The 19,448-nt window shown below is 23.4% G+C and overlaps 1 protein-coding gene and 1 long non-coding RNA gene across 2 annotated transcripts; both read left to right on the top strand.

The window, feature by feature from the left end:
* The first annotated feature begins 445 nt into the window (after window positions 1-445).
* Window positions 446-7,455, top strand: LOC122855465. Its single transcript, XM_044156883.1, is given in 14 exon segments — window positions 446-855; window positions 1,549-2,041; window positions 2,126-2,260; window positions 2,390-2,416; window positions 2,865-2,965; window positions 3,192-3,277; window positions 3,718-4,105; window positions 4,203-4,700; window positions 4,792-4,803; window positions 4,905-5,114; window positions 5,117-5,578; window positions 5,659-5,789; window positions 5,924-5,954; window positions 6,070-7,455. Coding segments are annotated over 14 exon segments (4,014 nt in total). The 5' UTR covers window positions 446-578; the 3' UTR covers window positions 7,233-7,455.
* Window positions 7,456-7,855: 400 nt separating this feature from the next.
* LOC122849272 lies at window positions 7,856-9,520 on the top strand. The gene is made up of 4 exons (XR_006373556.1): window positions 7,856-7,936; window positions 8,435-8,513; window positions 8,600-8,727; window positions 9,363-9,520. It is a non-coding gene; the product is annotated as an uncharacterized LOC122849272 (long non-coding RNA).
* The last annotated feature ends 9,928 nt before the right edge of the window (window positions 9,521-19,448 follow it).

The raw sequence follows: 19,448 nt of genomic DNA, 5'->3' as shown, positions 1-19,448 counted from the left end.
AACATCAATTTATAGCTTAAGATAAAACTTTTATATCGAACATTATTGCGACATAAAAATACATATCGATTGTACTAAAAAACAAGCGTGTCCGGTAAAAAAAGATCAATCAGTCATCAGTGTATTTCGCACACTCCTCCTCGAACAAACAAGCTCATAAAAAAAAAATTTTAAAAAGTAAATAACATCATTGTGTATGTGACTTGTATTTATTTTAATTTTATCATTATAACAAGTGAATTATTAATAAGAAAAAAAAAAAACAACAATGTGTTTTGCGGCGGCAAATATAAAAATAAATAATTAAAAATATTAATTGCCACTTCGACCTGTGCATTATAATTACATGATAAAATATCTTGATGATGATAATACATTTAAGAGGTGTGTGTATTATATAGTTTCGTCAAATGAAAAAGTCTTGTTTTTTTCATAAAACCGTGCGACGAATTGACGATTGGTCGGCATGCTGCAACAACGGTACAGCAGCAGCAGCAGCAGTAGTCGAAGCAACACATACATACTACTAAAAAAAAAAATATATTCTAACTACACGGAATATATAACTCTAAAACAGAATGGCGCGCAAATGTTGCGTGAAAAATTGTGATATTGATGATAATTATATAAATAATAATGAATATATAAAATTTCATAATTTTACATATAATAGTGATGATGTTAAAAATAATTGGATTGTTAATTGTGATATTGATAATTGTGAATTAACATTAAATATAGTTATATGTAATCGTCACTTTAAACGTACTGATTACGAGACGATCAAAGGACATGAATTAATACTTAAAAAAAACGCCGTACCAAGTGTTTTTCATGATTATGACAAACATCCTGGTGAGTATTATTGACCTTGTCATTAAACTTTCTATTTAAAATATAAATTATTTACTTTAATATTTAAATTATTAATAAAATATATATAATATCATTTATTTATTGTCATGTTGTTTATATTATTTATAATAATTCATATTAAATTAGTGTAATATTAAAAAAATGTCTTTTTTTTTTTTTGTCGGCATTCGCACGTTCTCCGACGTGTTCTTTTGACGCACATGTGTGTGGTATTTATGCCGCTTGTATATGCCTATACGTGTGTACATGTGTATGTGTATTTAACTATTGTATTTATTTTTGTCTTTGTATTTATCGATAGGATCTTTTTTTTTTTTTTTTTTTTTTATTTAAATGAAATATAAATAAAAATTATGTGATTGTGTGTAAAAAAAAATAAATTTTAAAACATTCTATAATCTTTACGTGACAATCTTTTAAATTATTATTTTTTTTTTTTTCTTTTATTTTATTATTTTTTAATTTGTTATTTTTCTAGACCTGTTGATTTTTTTTTTATTGCACAATATTTTGAAAGGTTTATTTAAATGTTAATTTATTTTTTTTCAATTTTTTTTAATTGCTCAGTTGCTGACTTGATAAGATGCTTTTATTTTTATGTCAATGATTTTTTTTTTTAGAGTTAGCATTATTATTTTAAATGTGATGATGTAATTTATTAATTAATTACAGATCCAATAACAATGCCAGTAAGAATATTAAATGGCTCATATAATCAACAAGATTTAGATAAAAATAAATCAATAATACCAAATTTAAATAGAACAGAATCACCAAGTTTAAATGATAGTTCTGGTGAAACATGTAATTCACGTCCAGAATCATCAACTGGTTCAATTAATCAATTAGAATCAGATGATATTGATAATGATATTAAACAAGAAACAAATGTTGATAATGAAGAAGAAACATTGAATGTTATTAATTTAATTGCTGGTGAAAAAAAAAATATAACAGATGATACAGTATTACCAATAATTGAATCATTTGATACATCAATTAATCATTATCCAGTTGATAAAATTATTAATGATGAACTATTAGATGATATAAATTTAAATAATTTAAATGATGATGATAAAAATTGTCAACCAGCTGTATCATGCAATGGTTTAACATTTTTTATTGGCTCAAGATTAGAAGCTAAAGATTATCACAATCAATGGTAATTATTGTTTTATAAATTTTTATTATTAGTGTTAATATATGTGTATATTTAATTGACATTTTTATTTATTTAATTAAACAGGTTTCCAGCTAAAGTTGTAGAAATTGATTGGACTGAACGTGAAATTCTTATACATTTTGATAAATGGAATTCACGTTATGACGAGTGGATCCCTATTGATAGTTCAAGACTTAGAAAAATACAACCACCATCTAGGTATGTTGTTGTTGTTGCTTTAATTAACAATTAAATTCATCATTTAGTTTAATTTTTTTTATCTTTTAATAATACTATTTCATTTAATAATTTTTATCATTTTTTTTTTGTTTTTTTTCCATCGTCCAGCGAGCAGACGCTGGTATCACCAACTCCGTAAGTTTTTTTGAGATTAATATTATGTAAAATAATCTCGAGAAAATTTAAACATAAAGTTCATGATAATAATTTTTTTTTTTAATTAGTTTAAATTATTCAATCTACTTTAATTTTGTTGAATTTTTTTTTTTCGAAATTTCAATTAGAGCCATACTTATATATTGATTTAATTTTTAATTAGTTTATTTTATTTTAGTTTTTTTTTTTTTTGTAACAAAAATAAGCATGATACACACCTGAGATTTAAAAAATGCCCGCTCAAATTAATTTTATGGGGTTGTATCAATGCGAAAGTTTGACGCGAGTTTAGTGGCGTTGTGCTTCCATTGTCGTTTTAACCAAAAAAAAAAAAAAAAAGCCAAATCAAATTTTATAAACAAAGTTTTGTTTTTTAAATTTTTTTTAAACAAAAGATAGTTGAATAATAGTTTTTTAAATATTACAGAAATACAAATATGCGAGAATTTATTGTTGGTGATAGAGTTCTAGCAACATGGGCTGATGGAAGAAAATATCCAGCAAGAGTTTGTGCTGTTTTGGGAAATGGTAAGTATTGTGTTTGTAACCTAGCCTCATCTGTTTAACAATTTCATGTACATACTGTAAAGATATATACTCCAATGAGTGTATGACAAAGACAAACATATAATTATTATCTTTGGACAGATTTGACGTTTGCACTAAAAATAAACTAATACCATTTTAACATAAATATTTTGGTTCATTTTTTTTTTTAAATATTGCTCTAATTATGTTGAATTTTATTCAACAGATCGATATGATGTTTTGTTTGATGACGGTTATGCCAAGGTTGTGAAATCATCTAAAATGACTAAAATTGCTGATACATCAAACAAGGTAGGTCTAATGTTAGTGAGGTTATGTTTTTATTCATTTAAAGACAAGCTAAAACATTAATCACAATATTTGATTAATCATCTCTGATTCATTGATCTAAAAAATATATTATATTGATGAATTGGTCAATAATTCATAAACACAAGTAGACAGTTTGATTTCATTTCATTTGATTTTCTATAATTGGTTTATGTTACACTACTCCATTTTATAAAGTTTTCTTGTTTTTTTTTTCTTTCTTTTTTGTGCTTTCAAGTTGCTTGGATTGGATCTTTAATAATTTGATAATATTACAAGTATTGTTTATTAATACCTTTGGATAATTATTTAGTTTAAGAAAGTGTTAAAAATAATCTCAATTATAGCATTAAAAATATGACAAGCAAATCAACTGTCAATATTTTAATTTTGTTGTGTTTGATAAATCAATTTAATTATAGAAAGAAACAACAATGGAACAAGACACATATATAGGAAGTAAACAAGAACGTAGAGATAAAAAACGTAAACATACAGTTATAGATTTATTTAGTCGTAAAAAAACAAAATCTGAAACACCAGAAAAACAAATTATTAAAAAAGAAGATACACTTGATATTGTTGATACAATTAATGGTGATAATAATGAAGCTGAAACAACTGTATATTATGATTCTGGTGTTGAACAATCAAAAAATTTTGATTCTATAAAACAAACAAAACAAAAAATACCAAAAATTAAAAAAGAATCACCAAAATATGATTTACTTGATCAAGATGATGATAGTCCTGAGTGGGTTGATGGTGAACCAAAAGGAGTTGAATCATTTACAGTTGATGGTAATAATGGTGAGATCAACCACTATTTATTTAAATTATTACATTTATTTATATAAAAACAATATTTTAATTATTATTATTATTATTTCTTTGTTGTTATTATTAGGAACAAGAAGATCAATAATTGTAGCAGATAAAAGAATACCAGATGGTTGGGAAAGACATTTTACACAACGTCGAAGTGGTAATTCAGCTGGTAAATGGGATGTTTTATTTATGCATAGTGGAAAAAAATTTCGTACAAAAAGTGATGTTAGAACATTTTTTCATACACAATTACATACTGATTTTGATCCAGAAATGTTTGATTTTTGTATACATAGAAAAAAACGTTTAAGTATTGCTAAGCCAAAAATTGAATTATCAAGTGAACCAACTAAAAAAATTAAAACACTTTTACCAAAGACTAAACTACTTTTACCACAATCATCATCATCATCATCATGTTCATCGTCAACGTCAACGTCATCATCAACATTAACAGCAACATCAACAACACCATCATTGACATCATCAATTGATAATTCTTCATTGACACCTGCTGGTTCAATGAATACTCCAGCTACACCATTTTCTTCAGTATCTACTCCAGTTAACAACACATGTAAGTTATCTTTATCTATTTTTAAAATTAACAAAAAATATATTTATATATATTCTGAATTGGTTTTGTTTTTTGTTTTTGCTAACATCAGCAATGACATATTGTAAGTATAAAATTGTTGTGTTAATTCAAAACAATTAAAAATAAAACAAAATTAAAATTCATAAAATGATAAATTAATGTTTTTTTTTTTTTTTCTAATAGCTGTCTATATTGGTTCATTAAAAATTGAAATGGTGGATGATTCATATAAATGTCCAAAAGAAGGCTGTGCAAAAACAGTCCGTAAAGAAAATCTTTTACAAATGCATGTTAAACATTATCATCCAGAGTATGCAAAATATTTAGGCTCAACACCAAATGTTGCTGATCTTGCATATGCAAGAACAATTGGTGAACCAGTTGTTGATGCAACACTGAAATCACGTTTTCAGAAAAACGTAAATCACTTCAAGAAAAACCAATAGCATTGTCATTTGTTAATTCACCTAGTCAAAGTGTGTCTGTTGCATCTACAGTTATATCAGATAATAATATTGTATCTGATACAGTTAATGGTCATATTAATGATATTAAAAAATTTGAAATGATGTCACCAACGAGAAGCTTAGATCATGATGATGATGTTGTTAAAAGAAATGAGGCAAATTGTGCAATGTCACCTGGTACATTATTTGATATGAAAATAAGAGAAGAAAAAACTCAAACTGGTATTAAAACATTATTACCAGTGAGATCTATTATTTCTACTGATGTAATTAAAAATGATAAATTAAAATTACTTGATGAAACACATATTGAAAAAGGAAGAGGTCATAGAAAACGACAGCTATCAGAGTACAGTTCTGATGCATCAACAAAAAGTAAAAAACGTCAAGGTATTTTATTTTTTATTTAAATATTAGTTGTTTTTTAATTTTGTTTTATTTTTTAACTATTAAAATCATTGTGTTATCAGGCATACTAGAGCTCACTGATGACTATGGAGATCTAGATGACAGTGCACTTGATGCTGAGGGTCCAGCTGAACCAGTCTACAGATTTAGTCGACGTAAATCAGATACAAAAGTGATGATGATAATAAAAGCAGTAAGTCAATTATAAAAACATTAAACATTATATTTTTTTAAAAGTATTATTTTATGATTTTATATTTCTTTTTATTTTATTTATTTTTTCATCACACTGTAGGTCAGCTAAATGATTCGCCAGACAAAAAATAGAGTGTACTCCAAATGATAATTATCAAATCATGTCAGAAGGTTATTAATTATTGTTTATATATTTTATTTTAATTATCTACTGTTTTTTATTCAACATACAAAAAACTAATGTACTAATTGTTTTTTTCTTGTTTGATTATTTCTAGATGGTGAGGGTGTTATGATGATGATTAATGGTGAAATGGTTAAAGTTGAACAATTAAAAAGAGAAGAAATAATAAATTGTACATGTGGTTATAGTGAAGAAGATGGTTTAATGATACAGTGTGATTTGTGTTTATGTTGGCAACATGGCCATTGTAATGAAATTGAACGTGAAAAAGATGTACCTGATAAATATATATGTTATATTTGTCGTCATCCGTATCGTCAACGTCCATCACAAAAATATATTCATGATCAAGATTGGATTAAAGAAGGTAAACTTCCAATTTTATCAAATCGAACAAAAGATCAAACAGCTATTAATAAAAGAACAGCAATGTTAAAACGTTCATATGATCTTGTTGGTTCATTATTAAAAATTCAACAAATGCTACATAGTCTTAGAGTTAAAATAAATATTGCACGTAATAAAGATCATCCAAAATTATATTTATGGTCTAAAAATTGGGATAAATTAGATATTGTTGAGAAAGATACAAATCCAATTCCAATTTTAGAAATAATTAAAAAACAAGAAGACAATGAATTATCAATAAATTTACAAAATAATAATAATTCCATAAAAGAAGAAATAATTGATGATCAAAAAATTGTTGAAAAAAATTCAGATGATAAATTAATATCATCAGATAGCGAGTTAATGAAAATACTTGAAGAAGATACAAATACAATGTCAGATGATTTAAAAATGTCAATTATTAAAAAAGAAGATATTAAAGAAAATATATTTCATGATGTATTATTAAAATCAGATGATAAATTATTTAATTGTGATGATAAAAAATTTGATGATTTTGTTAATTTTAATGATAATGATTTAATTGATAAAAAAACATTTTTGGATAATGAAAATATTGATATTAAACCAATGTTATCTATGGTGCCTGCTCAACCATTTATACCAGAACCAGAAGCACCAATTAATCCAGCAGAATGTCGTTTACGTTTACTTGAACATGTTGAACACTTTCAAAAACATCTTGATGCATTGTTAACAAATGTTGAAGTTCAAGTTTGTGCTTTAGAAGCTATGGACTCTGATGATACTACTCAAGAAACAGATATTGATCCAAAAACAAAACAAACAATTCAAATGTTAATGAGAGATCTTAATTCATTACGAAAACTTGCTGCCTTGTGTTAATAATTACCATTAATTTCATTATTAAATTGTTATGTGCTTTATTTAAATTTAATATTATATAATTGTCGTAAGTCTTTACTTTCTGTAATATTATATTGTATGTAAATATGTAGATGGTAACTCAGTATTTTAATACTCAACTAATATTTCAAAGTTGAATAAAAACAAAAAAAAAACAACAATAATAAAATTACTGTATGTTTAAATTAAAAATTATTTATAAAAGTCGTAATTTATTCATAAATAAATACGTGAGCTTTGTATTACGTACAAAATGTATAATAAAACAAAAATTATGAATATATATTTCATTTTCAATTAATTATAATTATATGATAATCTTTGTTTTTGTTTATAATCCTTTTTTTTTTTGACAGAAATTGTTTATTCAAAAAAATAAAAAAAACAGACAATTGTTCATCGTATTAATTTTTAATAATTTATTTAATGTATAAATATTTATTTATAAATTATTATAGTTTTTATTGTTGACAATTATTAATAATAATAATAATAATAATAACAATAATAATGCTTTTTGATTATTATTATTATTATTATTATTATTATTATTATTATTATAAAAAATAACTGCGCAGTTAATTTTAGTTCACGTTGCCACCAAATGGCAGCACAGTCGTTGTTTTTATTTTCTCAAGTGAAAAAAATCTCCGATGACTTCTGCAATGCAAAATGGAATAAAGGTAAATAAATATTGTCATTAATAATATAATTTGTTAATTTCTATTAAATAAATGACCGTGTTTACGAGGATTGTATAATTAACTTCAATCAATGTCAGAAAAAAAAAATATTTAGATAAATTGATTATTGAGGTTAGGTTTGTGTTGTTCTAGACCGGTAAATAAATATTTACAAAAATTTGCACTCATTCGGGTTTAAACTATCAAATTTTCATATTATTTATCAATTTATTCATTATCTATTCAATTATTGTGCATTTATTAGTTTATTTATTGTTTTATTTGTCATTAATTGAGGATCAGAATTGTTGTCATTTACGGCCCTATAAGATAAATTATTTTGGAGATAAAATGTAGTTTGAGACTTGAGTGCTCCATAATGTATTAATTAATAATTATTGTTTATGAATATGTTGTTTATTGAGTTAATAATGTTATTTGTTGTTTGTTAATAATTATTGTGCTGATATTATAATTTTTATTTTTTTATCTTTACAGATTTCAAGAAGTGTGACCTGGTATTGTTTGAAAAATATGGCTGGACAAGTAGCAAATATCTTGGTTCTAATAAATGGTGGTAAATATATTTATTTTATTATTATTTAATCATTTTTTTTATTTATTCAACATTTCGCTAAAATGTTTTTGTGTCACTAATTACAGATATTGGGTAATTTAAAGCTGATCAAGACTGAGTATCAATTAAGCTTTTGATCAATAAGCAAGTGCTCATAAATCAACAGATAACCACTGTTGAAAGCACGTAATGATGCTGCTGATGGTGATAAAAGGTACCCAAGTTTCAGTTGTTTTATTGACAAATTGTTTGAAAATTAATTACATCAATTTCAAGCAATTGAGTAATTTATCATGAAACGCGTTTAATTAGGAAATAAAATTGATGGTATTTTATATTAAATACTGACCTAATTAAAGTAAAGAAACTACAGGGTGATAGTAGTTCAATTATAAATCGATTAATAGCATTATATTTCACGATTATTTAGAAAAAAAAAAATTTCATTAAAGCTTGTCACCTGATTTTATTATTAATAAAATCAAATATACTAATAAAATGAATCGTTGAGCACCGGAGTAAGCAGAATCAACTGCCACGAGTAGAAAATATTCGATGAAAAAAATCCTTTTGAATGAGACACAATGTTTTCATCCAACAATTGGATAGACAGTTGTTATTTTAAATGAAATTGAATTGATTCGCTAATTTTTTTGTTAACAATAAATCCTAATTAGTCCACATTTATGATTTGCTAAAATGATATCGTTAAATAAATAATTAAAAATGAGCAAAACAAAATTTATCTGGTAGATTTTAGCTTGGAGCTTAGTTTAAAATTGAGATAAATAAATACTCAAACAACAAAAATAATAATAATTTTTATCATTTTATTTTTTTATATTTTAGTTTGTGCAAATTAAAATCATCCGAGAATCATTATGGACAGACACGAGTGGCAGCATTTAAACATTTCACTTGTCTACTAATGAAATCATAAAAAATTGATGATTCAGACAGTGAATGAGAGCATCATCTGAACACCTTTCTTCATAAATCTGCTTGAATATAAGGTAAGAGGCCTTCTGGTCATTAATTTAATCACCTCTTCAGGTTAAAAGGCATCATCAACATTGTTACTTTAAACAATCTATGGCGATAATATTCTTTAATCCTACATGATAATTTCCAATATATTATTTTCGTTATTTATCTATTGGAAATATCATACCTATACATTTAACTTGTTATTTTATTGTCGGGTCCAAAAATAAAAAATTGTTGACGTTTAACATTAAAAGAGCCAATGAATCTCACGTGCCAGAGTTAACGACTCAAGTACCAGTGACCCTGGCTTCAATTGATTCAAGAAATAAAATTTAAAAAAATAAATAAACTAATAATGAAAATCCACATTATTAATACTATTATTCTAAAAATATTATACGTGTCATCAGCTTGCAGTATTGTTTAATTAACTGTTCTTTTTTCTGTATCATCACAATCGAGGCGTTAGGAAAGTATTACAGGAAGTATCTTGTTATATTCAAATCATATATTGTTCCCAGACTAAAATCTTCCGGTATTTTTAATATTAAAAATTCATATATGATAAAATGTAAAAAGAAGAAAAAAATCCCCCCCTCCCCATATTATTACTCAACTTATTAATTACATAATAATATATTTATCTTGAAAAAAAACCAAACAATTTCATTTATTTAAACGAAAAAAAAACTGAATAGTTTTCTTACGTGAAAGGAAAATTATTTAGATAATGAATTAAAAATATTTAATTGATAAAATTTGCAAGTCAAAGTCAAGGAAAAAATTAAATAACTAAAATTTATTATTAAAAGTATTGAAATGTATTAAGAAAAAAAAGGAATTAGTATAGATAGACTCAATAGACATTATATTATATATATAAATGTAAAAGTACATTGATGCAGTTGTTGAGACGATAAAGATTATAAGGAGAGACATTGAAGTAATATGTACATGAGAGAGATAAAAAAATGAGAGGGGTAAAACTTGAAGAGTCAGTGGCACATATATGTATATATATATACAATTTTTTTTATATTAGTACATGATGATGATTATGATGTGTGTATGGGGGTTTATATAACTCGGGCATTAGTCAAGATGACGTAATTTGTTCTACACTGATATTTGCCTTCAAATAGAGTGACTGCACTGTCTTATGTATATATATTTATGTCGGTGAATATATATATACGTATAATACAATTACACATATGCTAAATAAGATAAGCCTTGAACTGTTGTTGCACCATTACAAACTTGACAAGTACAATTTTAAATTTCTCTCTCTCTGTCTTCTTCTCCTCCTATACACACACACACATGTCTCTTCTTTTTTTTTTTTTTTATGTTTAATTAAATCATTATTTATATTTTTTTAATTAATCTTGATAATTAAGTGTAGATTTTTTTTTATTTTATAATTTGTTTTTTAAATTTTCTATCGGTGTTTACTTTGGTTTTTCCTTCACCTCTTGACACACCACTAATGTCATTATTTAAAAAATTGATTAACTATGCATAACTAAGGCTAAAGACCTTATCGATCATCATCATCATTACGTGAATGAATTTTCATAAATTACATTATTGCTGATTAATATAACAACAAGTTATTCATTGACTGTTGAAATTTTTTATTTAAATATTTTTATATTTTTTTTTTAATAATTCAATAATTTTTATTAAATTTTTTTAAATTATAAATTATGCATTAATTATTTAGAGAGGGTAGATTTTATATTAAAAAAAAAATCATTGAAAATATTTTAACCACGTGTGTATGTGAATTTAAACTCGGTGAAAGTCAACTTAATTGGTCATGAGTTTTACAACAAAAAAAAAAAAAAAATGAGGATAAAAATAATAATAATAAATATAAATAAACGGATGTTAATAAAATGTTTGTCTGATATATGTAGGTCAGTAACTTCTTCATTCCTTTTCACTGTGATAAAAAAACGAAAAAAAAAAAAAAAATTCAACTTGTTTCATTACATCGTAAACTTGTCTTGATAATTCAACTTTTATAATTACTGATTAATATCAAATAATTTAATTTACATTACAGTTATTATTTAACTGATCAAAAATTTATACAGTCACATTATTGTGAAAGTTTTTACCTCATTTTTTTATATACATTTTTTTTTTTCCATCATCAAACGTATATTTTAAAAGATAAATTATAAAAATTTTCTTTTTTTTTACAAGTTTAAATTTGTTGAATCAAAAATAATAATAATAATAATATTTAAAAAGAAACTTTTTTAAAGTTTTTATAATGTTTAAATATAAATAAAAGTAAATTTCATTTTTTTATTTTTATACTTGATGAAATTCTGGGAAATCAATTGCACATTTTGTGACAATAAAATTTCTTTTTATTTTTTTTTTTTAATGCTGTGTAATGTTGTCGATACGTGGAATCGCATTTAAATGAAATTTTCTAGTAGCTATAGATGCATATGAAACAAGAGGTCAATGCATATTTAATTTTTTTTTGTCTGTATGCCTTTTTTTTTTTTTACATAGTTTAATACATAATTATTATCGTCAAAAGATTGAAAATTTGATATTCTATTATTTTCTCATGAATATAATTATCGTGGTTTAAATTTAAGTCGCAATATATTTTTGTTAAATAAATATATAAGTAAAAAATACATAGTGTATTTTACAATTTTATATTTCCAATATTAAAATAAAGTTATGAAATTTTTTTTTGTGTTTTCGTTTCAATAAATATTAATTATTATTCAACGAAAAAAAAAAAAAAAAACGAAAAGTATGAATCATGAAAATTTCCGGTTAAATAAATTGTCAAGTGTTGAATAATGATGTTGAAAAAAAATAAATCATTAATTTTCATACTTGAAAAACTTTTTTTTTACGAGACAAATTAACATATAGTTTTAAAAAATACGGACTATAAATTAAAAAAAAAAAATTTCCAATAGAAATTTCAAATCCATACCAACAGTAAATTAACTGTCTCAAAATTCCCTGTTTTTTTTTTTTTTTTAAATATATATAAATAAGTGTTCTTAAAAAAATAAATTTCAACAATTAATTTTCCCTGAATTTTTAAAATTTTGACGGATATCTGATGATGTCTAAGTTGACTCATTAAAAAGTCATGCACCAGGTGAATAATTTCTCGTATAAATAGCTATTTTAAAATTAAAAAAAAAAATCCCAAAGCCAAGAATGTTGTTGACCAACAAATTTAGTAATTTTAAAATATTTACAATATACATTAAAAACATGCAAAAAAATTCAAGACACATTCAATAAATCTAAAAAATCTTACCATTAATTTATCACTATTTGCATTTGTTAAAATAGCTAATAAATTTTATGAATAATAATCATAATATAAAACATTTTCATTGATGTTAATTGTTAAACGACTTTATCCGCATGATATTGTTGATTTTTTAATTTTAAAGTATGCTAGTGCATTAGCAAATAGCTTTTCTTGATTTTCTTCTTCATTATATTGTACATACAATGTTGTGATGTATATATATAGTGTCATTGGTGCTGCGGCATCACAAAACGTCTGCAAAAGCTGGCAAATGCGTCAGAAAAACCAGGCGCAACTGACCTCGTTACATAACTATAGCCACTTGAGGTAACATATATGTATATATCAGTAACAATTTGCCCTCGCGCCAACTTTATTTTATACTTTCTATATATATTTATCATTTACAACAATGTTATATTTTTATAATATATATTGTATAATTTTATTTATCAAATTCACAATCAAACAAATAATCAAGTTCAAAAACATTCATAGTTTGATTTGAACTTTTTTTGTATTTTTATTTTGATCAAGTTTATTTTTTGAAAATTTATAATTAAGCTACTTTTTTTTTCTATTGTTTTTTATAATAAATAATAGATTTATTTTAAGAATTATATTAATCATTTGGAAGGAAAATAATAAAAGACAAAAAGATCTAGCTAAAGACTGGTTATATGACTTGAATTTTGTCTCTTTAGTTTTTTTTTTTTTTAAATTGTCTTATTCTTATAATGAATCGAGTCATAAGTTTTTTTTTTTTATATTTTTTTGCTTGAACCGGACGTCGTTTTATCATCTAGAAAGACTGGCATATTTGAAATGAGACGCTTGACATGTGTCATTGACAAATCATCTAAAAACAATTTTACATAAATTTTGCATAAAAATTCTAAAGATATATATAGTACTTATGTATAATGATAAATTGTTTTTAAATAATTTTAAATATTTTTTCTTAATGAGTTTTAATTATATATTTTAATTGTTTAAATAATTTTATAAATTTGATCAATGCTTTCTTTTTCGTATGGTATTAACATGAAATTTAAAAAAATATATATTTTGGTGCCAGTGTGTTCACCAACCTTGACAAATAATTTCATTTCGTCTGTATATCTACTAATGACTTTTTTTTCACTTAATTGCACAAAACATTAAAATTATTATAACACGCGCAGTTTAAACATAAAAATTTTCCATCAATTATTCTTATTATTAAAAAAAATCTTTTCAATTCATATTTAATTTTTTAACTCAGGGTCAATTTAACTCCCACAAAAAAATTCAATTAATCACCCACCAACATGTTAAAAAAAAAAATTAACTAAATATAATTAATTTACATTAATAAAAATTATAATTTATAAAATTTTGTCGGAAAAAATTCGCTGAAACAAAAATAAAAAAAAAAAAACGGAATTATATGATTATTCCCGACCTAGGCTTTATTTGACCGTGACAGAGAAATTTTTGATTATCTTTTTTACCCTAAAAATTTGCTACAAAAATAATACCCAAAATAAAAAAAAAAATTAATCAGTGAATATTTAATATAAATAATCATTTTTTATTAAATTCAAAAAGCACATTTATCAGACACTTGAGAATATAAGTATATAATAGAGCGACGACTTGGAGTCTGCGTCAAAAATATTTTTCGTTTTACCAGGGACCAACAAGAGAAACGAAATAAGCTCGATTGATTTTTTTCATAAACTCAGTAAATTCACATCTTGCATTAACACCTCAAAAAAAAAATAAAAAACTAAATACATAATTAAATTATCCTTTAAATTCACGATAAAAATAATAAAATAAATGAAAAAAAAATTTAATCATATTAATTTTGTGTATGCATATAAAAATAAAATTTATTTAATTGTTACTTTCATGGCTCACGAAATTTTCGATAATGGTACAGTGAATTAATCGCGTCCTGTTTGACTGGCCCACGGAAGTTACTTGGAGTAGGTCAAGATACTTTCATGTGTGTTTGTGTGTGTGTAAATGTTAAGGGATTTGTATGACCTTTTTAAAAATAAATTACAATGTCAAAAAGATTAATAATTTATTCATACCTATCAGAAGGGTTCGTTAAAGTTCAGTTGAATTTTTAAATTAACAATCAAGGGCATTATCATATATGCATTTTAAATATTTTTATTTATTTATTTTTGATGATGATGCATGGACGTTTTTCATTTATATACATTAAATTCCTTACTAATAATGTAATCATCCTTTTATTATTTTTGCGTGATAAGATAACATTTGTAAAAGCATTTTTTCAGGTCGTCGACGTTGAAATTAATATAACATAAAATTTTTAAAATATACTTTTTTTTTTAAATTTGTTTTTAATGTTTGTTTGTTTGTTTTTTTTTTTTTATTTATTTTTATAACTTTCTGTAACGTTTTATTAATATAATGTTAATTTAAAATAGTTTTATTAATTTGATTTTTTGGCTATTAGTGTTGTTAATGAATATTAAAAAATTGAGACTCAAGGTTATCATTTGTACTGGTCACAATCAAAGCTGATAACCTCATAATGTGTGATAGCAGTGCCATTGCCACATCAATTTTTTTTATTTTTTTTAAAATTTTTTTTATCTCGTGTTTATAACTGCAACAGTAATTTAAATTTTATTTTAAATTTATTGCGTTATAAATACAATAAAATTATGAAAACATGAATAATTAAATTAACTCACAAATTTTTTTATTTTTTTTATATTTTTGATAAAAACTACAAGGAAACAAAATAATATTGATAAAAATTTTAATTATAAATATTATTAATTTATCTCACTAATGATATTATTTAAAAAAAAAAAAAAAGGTCATTTATTATTTATTAATAATAATAATTGTAGAATATTTTATATAAAAAAATAAACTCTTAAATTCAGTTAATTCTTAAAAATCATATAAGTTTTATGATATTGATGTATATAATTTTTTTTTTATTCTATATAAAAATTTAATATAATCAAAATATTGTTTTACAAGCTTCCAGCAATATTAAAGCCCAAACTTATTTATCAGATAAAAATCCAATGTATGTGCTCTGGTCGATGCCATGAGTTCCACGAAACTCTGATTTTCATGACCGATAAAAACAGCAGCAATTTTGTACGCTTTGCCTTTGAGCAAAAAAAAAATAAAACAGAAATTGAGGGCGTTTAACATTTATTAACCAAAAAAAAAAAAATATGATATAGTAAAAAAAATCAGATAACCAGGAATATATATAAGAGAGAGAAATTTTTTTTTCATACTTAACAAAAAAGCTCAAAATTTGATATTAAAAGGCGGTGTAAATTTTCATGCGTGAATTTATAAAAACAAAAATATATGATAATACATATTGACAAGTATAAGTTGTTTTTGATGATGAAGATGATGATGATGTTGATGATGTTGATGATGGATTTTATAATAGTATTTATGGATTTTGATGAAATTTATATCGCGTGTATGGCATTGACCCTGGCATTGATCTTTCATGCTTGGGACTTGCGTACGAAGTTTGTCGGCTAAACCCGACCATCATCACGACCTTGATACGACCCCGACCAAGGTCGTAGACGCAGACGCCACTCCTCCACACGTTTGGTTAACTGTGCCCCACCCCAAAAACTAAAAAAAAAATAAATAATAAATAACAAAAAAAAAGTTAAAAAAGCTCACAGTTCAATGTTTCAATATTAATAATGTGTATCACTATAGATATATTCAAAGCTATCCAAATTAATTATTTCAATAAAATACTATTTTATCATCATCATCATCATCATCAAAATAAATATTATAATTATTATCAATTTTAATTTAAACAAAAGTACAATCACCTCATTCAAACACCTACGCACATACTATTTATTTTATTTTGTTTCTTTTTCCTTTTCGATAATTAAAAAATAATATATCACTTTGTTTAAATAATAAAATTTATAATATGAAAGAAAAATAAAAATGATAATTATTGAAAGGGGTAAATCAATGAATTATAATTATTCATAAAAAAAAATATTTTTGGAAATTGTTTTTATTGCAAAACAGCATGGTTTATGTAAACAAAGTTGAGAACTTTGTTTGTAGGTTCATGTGTGGGCTGTGTACATTACTAAACACATATGTGAAATTTTTTTTTTTCTGCAAGTCAAAGAGCTTGTGTAAAATAATTTTTTTTATTTGCCCCTAATTTTTTTATTTTTCATTATCATTGAACTCTTATATTTTTCGTGGAAAGAGCATTGGCTTATTTTATTTATTTTTTGCATCCTCTAATTAGCCGTTTATACCAAGAGTCAAATTTTTTTTTTTTTTTTTTTTTTTTGTTACAGTGTTTCGTATTCACTTGTTACGTAAAGAAGAAAAATTATTTCTTGAAAAAAAAAAAATACATATCTGTATAGCTTATATTTATTTATGAAAAAAAATTAATGATTTTTTTTTTAAATTTGAAATTAGTGAAGTTTAAAGTTGATGAAAACATTTGTTGATAAATTTTTTCATTAAATACTCCAAATTTATTTAGACAAATTTAGTTTTAAAAAAAAATTAAATACAAGTTCAAGGTTTTGATATATATAGTCTATTATTACCTCCTAATTTATTTTATTTGTCTTTTATTTTTTGACAAGACCATTAACAAGTTTTCCATTGACAGAAAATATATATTGTTAATTAAATTTTTCTACTGTATAAATAATAATTTTTATTATCTTCTTAAATTCATTTAGTATACTTGTATATAATATATTAACTGATTAAGTGAGTGGCTTCGAAATAAAAAGCAATCATAATTATTAATAAAACTGTCATTCAAAGTTGTTTAAAACAAAAAAAAAAAAAACGAGCAAAATCTTCTAATTTATATTTATATATATTTTTAGCTTTTGAAAGACAAATTTTTAAATTGAAAAAATCATTAAAATTAATTAGATTTTTAAAAATATATTTTACAATTGATCTTTCATTTAAAAAATTATTTATATTCGCTCCAAAAAATTCATTCACTGGAATTTTGAATGTTTTTTTTTTTTTCGTTTTGTTTGATAAATATGAAGATGTCTTTAAAAGATGAAGATGCATCGATAAAAATGATGAGTTTTGCATGGGTTAACACCCACATGAAGATATATTTGAATAAAAAATATTTAAATTTCTTTTATATACCGAAATGAGAATAAAAAAATGAATAAATAAATAAAAAGAAGATTTTTTTTTTTAATGAAAAAGTTTTGGTATTTTTTTGCTTGTGTATTTGTGAGATTCATGTATGTATATAGTTTGATAGTATCAATGGACTTTTTTGCACGTCTGTTGTCATAGAAACCAAAGCTGAGTTTCATCCTCAGAAATTTCATCTTCTTTTTTGTTTCAAGTGCGTTTTTTTAAAAAAACACATCACAAATCTATACTTAAAAATTATTAAAACAAAAAATAAAAAATTCTAATAATTATTAACTTTTAGGACACTTTTATTTTGGTTTAATTATGTTTTTCAATAAAGTCAATTGCAAAATATAAAAAAATAAATAAATCCTACTATTTAATATACAAAGAGATAATTTTATTTTTTAATAAACATTTTCTAAATTTGTAAAATACGATAGACTATATATATTTTGTCTTTCACTAAATGTTTTTGAATATATTTATAAAAAAACCAAATGAAAAATAATTCATACAAGTTGAAAAAAAAAAAATAATATAAATAAATCTGATGGATAATATTGTCAACCTGGCTGTTGTCCAATATATATCCAGACATTTGAAAATTTAAGTATATTTTAAAATCATGATGTGAAAATAGCTGTTTATTTTCTTCCTGATTATATCGTTGATTATCTAACTCAACACTCAATTCATTTTGACTTTATTGGATACTTAAATTACGTTGCTTATAACCCTCTTTAAATTTTTTTGTGATAACATATTTGTCCTCATTTATTTTTTATTTTTTCTTCATTTTTATATTTACTGTCGGAATTTATGTTTTTTTTTTTTTTTTCCTTTTTTTTAACAATGCAGTTATCTTGAGTCAACAACAATTTTATATACTATTTCTGCGAACAACAAAAAAAAATCATCAAAAATAAAAAAATTATATTCTTTTTAGATTTCACAGCAAGATAAAATTATTTTTCAAGTTTTTTATATATTTTCATTTGTTGTTTAAATTTTTTTTATTAAACTTGATATAAAAATATTATTATTTTTTAAAAATAATATTCACATTGATCATACGTATTTTTGGCACAGAATATTAACAACAAATATGTGCGTTATATTGGTTATATATATAAATTAAAAAATTTTTAAATCGCAATGACATTGTGTGTTTCTTTTAGCACGAGGCCAGTTTTATGACCCACAAAATTACTTAGACTTATACATTAATATTTTAAATTAAAAAATATATTTATAAATAATAATTTAACGTATAATAATATAAATAACAGTTTTTTTTTCATTTATTTATTTTTCTTTGTTGATAAATATATTTTTTACTGTCTGGCAGTGATATAGGGTATTCTATCATTCTGAACAAACAAACAATGTAATCAGCCAAAAAGAAATTTAAAAAAATAAGCTCAAATGTTGTATACTCAAAAATTAAT

The sequence above is a fragment of the Aphidius gifuensis genome, linkage group LG1 (assembly GCF_014905175.1).
Source record: "Aphidius gifuensis isolate YNYX2018 linkage group LG1, ASM1490517v1, whole genome shotgun sequence".
Taxonomy (NCBI): Eukaryota; Metazoa; Arthropoda; class Insecta; order Hymenoptera; family Braconidae; genus Aphidius; species Aphidius gifuensis.
Note: the sequence above shows the minus strand (reverse complement) of the source record. Positions and strands in the feature narration are given on the sequence as shown.